At 29.8% G+C, this 5,641-nt stretch overlaps 1 protein-coding gene across 1 annotated transcript in view; it reads right to left on the reverse strand.

Annotated features, from left to right (window-relative positions):
- LOC100165023 (dynein heavy chain 7, axonemal-like) overlaps positions 1–1,699 on the reverse strand; it is a 7,515-nt gene extending 5,816 nt beyond the window's left edge. The window contains exons 1-2 of the mRNA XM_029485477.1: positions 1,548–1,699; positions 1,082–1,488 (exon numbers count right to left, since the gene is read on the reverse strand). Coding sequence (XP_029341337.1) covers positions 1,082–1,488; positions 1,548–1,699 — 559 coding nt within the window. The remainder of the gene's footprint in view (positions 1–1,081; positions 1,489–1,547) is intronic.
- Positions 1,700–5,641: the final 3,942 nt, after the last annotated feature.

The following is a 5,641-nucleotide window of genomic DNA, read 5'->3' on the forward strand; positions in this document are numbered from 1 at the left end:
TGCACTTATGCACTAAAATCATCTAAATATGCATGAAAAATTTGAAAAATATGCATTAAAAATTTGAAAAATATGCATTAAAAAGTAAAGAAATTTTTGGACAAAAAATGCAATAAACATTTATTATTATAGACAAATTGAAAATGTTTGTGTTTGATGTTAATTGTTGTATATAATTTTTTCTTTTTGTTTACTTAATCGAATATGTTTAGCGATGTTCATATGCTGTTCAACAGTAACCCGACGTTCACTACCGACATTAACTTCGCATAATTTGCAATAAAGGATTGAACCATCGGTAGTTAAAACGTGCTCTCCAAATTATTTTACAAAACCTCTTAGTCGGTTAGAACAAGAGCTTTTAACTTTAGGCATAACTGAGTGATTTAATAAATCAAATACGTTCACGACAAAATACGAAACGTGCAATATACGGTACTCTACATCGGTCGTAGACAAGAGGGAAACTAACTATAAATTATTAAACGTTCTGTTAAATATCTGATAAAATTGTAATGGCTCGCAGTTTTAAGATAAGTTTTGACTGTGACAATTGATGAGGCTTATCGAAAATTCTATTTAAGTAGTATACCTTTACTCCGTATAGGTATAACCATATTTAATTCTCAACAATAAATAAGTGATAATATGTGAAATACAGATAATCACACTTATATAAGATTCAGTAAAATATATAAAATTACGGTGTTTTTCAGTATTTTACATCGAAAATCGTCAAATATGCGCTTAAAAACAGAAAAAAAACACAAATTATGCATTTTTTAAAAAGAAATGGTAAAATATGCAATTATATGCAAAATAAAATTTTGATATTTTGAATATAGATGATACCATGAAACATATTTCTGTATAAGAATGGATGCTATTGGACAACCTAAAAAAAATATGCAAAATCATAAACATCCTAACCCTATTTATATTATTATAATTCCAAAACATTCTAAACATCTATAATAAATATTGTTTATTTATTAAGTAGGTGTTAAAAAGTATAGCAAAATTTAACAAAAATTATTTGTTTTGTTAACATTGAATAAGTATTCTAAATTAGTTTAATTACCTTCTAAAATTGGTATAGCTAATGCCAAGTCAGTTTCGCATTCTGATTTTAGTTCATTAGCTGCCTCAGCTTGAACATTTGCTACTTTTTCATCGACCTGTACTTTAGCAGTAGCTTTTTCAACTTCAACTGTCTCACGTGAAATCATAATCATCATTTTTTCAGTATCTTTCTGGGCTATTTCTAGCTTGGGCTGAAGTATAAATAAATCTTCTTTCATTTGATTAACTTGAACAGTAGCATACTCTAGTTCCTTAAGTCCACCAATGTAACGCATTTTTTCTTCCATAATTTCTTTTTGCTTGAGGTTAGTGCAATTTGTATACGCTTTAATTAAATCCAGATATGATGCAGATGTTATGTACGTTCGACGATGTGTGATAGAATAAAATTCCAAAGATAATCGTCTGTAATTATTTAGGAACTTTATTATTTCAATTTGTTGAGTAAAATAATTATTACTTGCCTTGCATCAATGTGAAAGCGTTGACAAACTTTGACCGCTGATTCCTTAATTTTCATGGACAGGTTTACGTTTTCCATGTATTTGTGTGCTACCATTACTAGCGCATCTTCTGGCCAATCCTCAAACCAATTAATTGTACAACAACTGACCATAGATGGATAAAGCCTCAAGCGGTTTCTAAATGTCGACCCAATTGGACTAAAGCATAAAAATATATGTAAATTTTGTTTGCAACGATTGATAAAATAATCAAAAACGACCAATGGAGAAATATCTAAATTTCTATTTCCTCCTTGAGCAGCCAATCTAACCATCTATAATTATCAACATTAAGATCAAATTATAATGATTTTTATAATATGGTATTTTAATGAACAAATTAAGATAATACCTCTAATATACTTTGCTGTTCATCTAAAGTAAATATATTTGGCACTTCACCAGAATTTAACAGAGAATCAATGTCTTGTAAAAAATACTCTTCTTTGACTTGTCCTTCAGCAAACAAAAATACAGTTGGACGATTTTTTCCTCCCGATTCCATTAATACAAATTTCAAATCCTCTCTCCACTCATTGAATCCATAACTCTTAGTTATCTCTGGTTGAAAAGTATTATAATTATACATTTCCGATGCTAATCGAGTGAGAGATTGTCGGCCTGAGCCTCCTACTCCCACTAACAATGCACATCCACCGGGAATTGATACAACTCTACATATCCTCGAAAGATGTTCGAGAGCATATCTTTAAAATTTATTAACAATATAATATATTTTATATAATAATATTTTTAAAAATTATTTAAATTAGTTTACTTAAACAAAACTATGTTTAGTTTTGACTTATGTGTCATGTCATATTCATCCATCACCATTTGCGCTATTTCTACAAAATTTGATAACTCTGGTGGTTCTTCATATTTTTTGTTTTCGGCCGCATCAATATCTGTAGCACTTGTAAATAAGAGATTTGTCACATCTTGGTAACGAATAGGCTAAACATTAAAAAACTATATTATTGTATTCATGTATACTACTTATTAATATATGTAGGTGCTTACAACTGAACTTGATAAATCATTGAACACTACATCGAAAGTTTCTTGAAAATTTGTATTAACTGTCTTACGAATTTCATTGAATAAACATTCTCTATCTTTATCATCAATGAGGCGATCATAGAACACTCTGAGTACTTCATGTACCCACAATCTATAATATATACGTAAGGATATTTTCTTAACGATCACTTTTTCAATATACACACCTTGTAAACACTTTTCGGTGGGTAAAGCTCTCTCTACGAAACATAAGTATTCCATTTATTACTTTTGAAATATCTCGTAAATTAAATAAATAATGTGATTTCGCTGGTGTTGGTGCCAAATTGCTAATAGCTGATCTATATAAATCAATTGTTGATTGAATTAAATTATCAATAATAGGGACCACTTCTAATGTAAAACCGTTCCTCTAAAAATTAATTTGTGTATAATAATAAAAATCAAATTTTGATATTAAATGATATACTCTTAGTCCAATATTAAGCAGAGTTGAGTATATTTTTGTAATACTTGTATCATCAAATGAGTTTATAGCAAATAACCCGAAATGACGTAAAAACCTTGCATACACATCTTGTCTACTTCCACCAGTTGGACCAATGGCAGTTAACATGAGTATATCCTTAAGGTGAACTTTGCTTGTATCTTGTAGATCATACCAGTGTCCATGGTCAAAATATTGTCTTAATAATTCAATGGGTGGTTGAGCTCCATATTGTTCTTTGATAGGCATATTCATATCATCAATAAATATCACACAAATCTTCCCCTTTGGCGGTCCATATACACCACGTCTACGCTTTATAAGTTTCGATAAAACCATTTCTTGTGTAAAATTAGCAGATGTCTGGATTGTAAACGTAACAAAAGATGGAACATATTCATCTAACGACAATTGATTCATCATATAATTTTTTATGTAGAAACTCTTTCCAGTACCCGTAGAACCAAAGAGTAATAATGGTTTATTATGAAAAATAAACATTTCAACTAAATGCAAATATCTTTGAAAACACACAAATAAATAAATTAAATAAATTATCAATATTATTTAGATACATGAATTTACCTCGCAGTATCGAGTGTGTGCACTAGAGTTTGTTCAATGTTATTCATTTCGTGGAGTTTATTATTTTTCACAACTTCCGATAAGTTTTTCCAAGATCCTTGGGATGTAAAATTGTACACATAGTCATATAACAATCCTTCACTGGGTATCAAAATTTCCAAAGGACTTAGATTTTCTGGTGGTTCCAAACCAGTAATTTCTCCCTTCCACAATTGTTTAAAATAAAGATCAAATACTGGTCTTGAATTTGAATCTAGCGTTCCACCAAAACCCCAAATAGAAGCATATACAAAGGCTCCTTGTAAATAAAGTGTGAAGTTTTCATTTAATTCTGGATTATCAACGTTCGAATTTTTTAACTGCATCTCCAGTATATTTAAGACATTCCTGTAAAAAATTTAAAAAATACATTAATAATTATGAAGGTTATACATTTATAATTCAACTAACAAAACAGTGTTTGTTTCTCCGGCATTAGTTAATTGAACACAATTACGACGTACAAAATAAAGACATGGATTAGTTATCCAATCAAATAAGCACATAATATCTATGCCATTTTGATCTAAATACCATAGTTCTGGACAAGTTTTTAACCACATTTCTACTAATGGTCTCCAACCTAAAGTTGCAGGATCCAAATAAATCATACCACACCGAGAGACAGTTGCGGGAGATGCCTAAAATATAGTATTTTATTGTACAACATTTATGAACACTTAAGGGCTCTGTCAAACAGAACGCGTTATAACGCGCGTTAAAACGGTAAATGGTGCTTTCACACGCGTGAATAACGCGGCGTTCAGTGTTGAGACTTATCTAGATAATTATTTAGTTATAATAATAATAATAATTAATAATAATTTATTCAACTTCTTTCTTTAGGTTTGGGTACGATTCGAAGCTATATAAATCTTTATATTATTTTTATTTATTAGCAATAAACTAATAACTAATAAGTAATAACATTATATTTGTAACAGTGCATGTTATCGTTTACCAGGGGCGGCTCGTCAGGGGAGACTTTGAGACTGCGTCTCCCCTTAAAAATAAACTAACTACTTGTAAATAATATAATTAATTAAAAATAATAATGTATATATAGAAATATTTTCATTTGTATTTAAAATATATTATACCGTTTTTATTGTTTATTATTATATTGAATTGAAAGTCACTAAATCAAAACCTATTAATAGCTATCTCGATAGAAAAACTATTTTAGTAATTTCTGCGGGTCATTACGACGGTCGCTGGTTCAGTGAAACTGAAGCCCTTCAGTTGCAAACGTAACATGTAATGGCATGGCTGGTTGGTCGGAGGGAGCCCGGGAGAATAAGCTGCGTATCATAGACGCTTTTGAACCTGGGTTCACCGCAGTAATTGCCATGCCGCTGCGCCGTGTAGCCCGTGTTTAACTAGTTTTACTAGCTTTAGACGTTTTATTCACGGTTTCTTAATTATTTGATAATTATTATACGTATATCCGTCAAACATTTATTATTATATTTTACATTTTGATAAGCATTTCAGCATTTGTTCGTATTTTAAAATGCAAAAAAAAAAAAAAAAGGTGGGTAAGTGGATGTCGCTCTGCTGTACAGTAGGTTAGAAGTGAGTCACTGTATAATGGACAGTATTAAATTTGAATTCAATGATATAATATCACTGTATAAGAAAAACGATTCTGAGCGGAGACGGTATATTAGTCTATGTATTAGACATATAATATATACTTATCTATGGTATTAAAAAAAAATTGACCTATAATAGGTACCTATAATAAATTCCAAATTAATCATATCATAATATCTATTAGGTACTTATAAGTTATAACGCGTTATACATCAACAAAAAACCGTGGTAAAATCATAGATATATAATAGTATACTTTAGAAGTTTCAAGTACCCACGAATAATATTATACAATCACAACAAAATAACTAAAATAGTTATCCTA

The sequence above is a fragment of the Acyrthosiphon pisum genome, chromosome X (genome assembly GCF_005508785.2).
Source record: "Acyrthosiphon pisum isolate AL4f chromosome X, pea_aphid_22Mar2018_4r6ur, whole genome shotgun sequence".
Lineage (NCBI taxonomy): Eukaryota > Metazoa > Arthropoda > Insecta > Hemiptera > Aphididae > Acyrthosiphon > Acyrthosiphon pisum.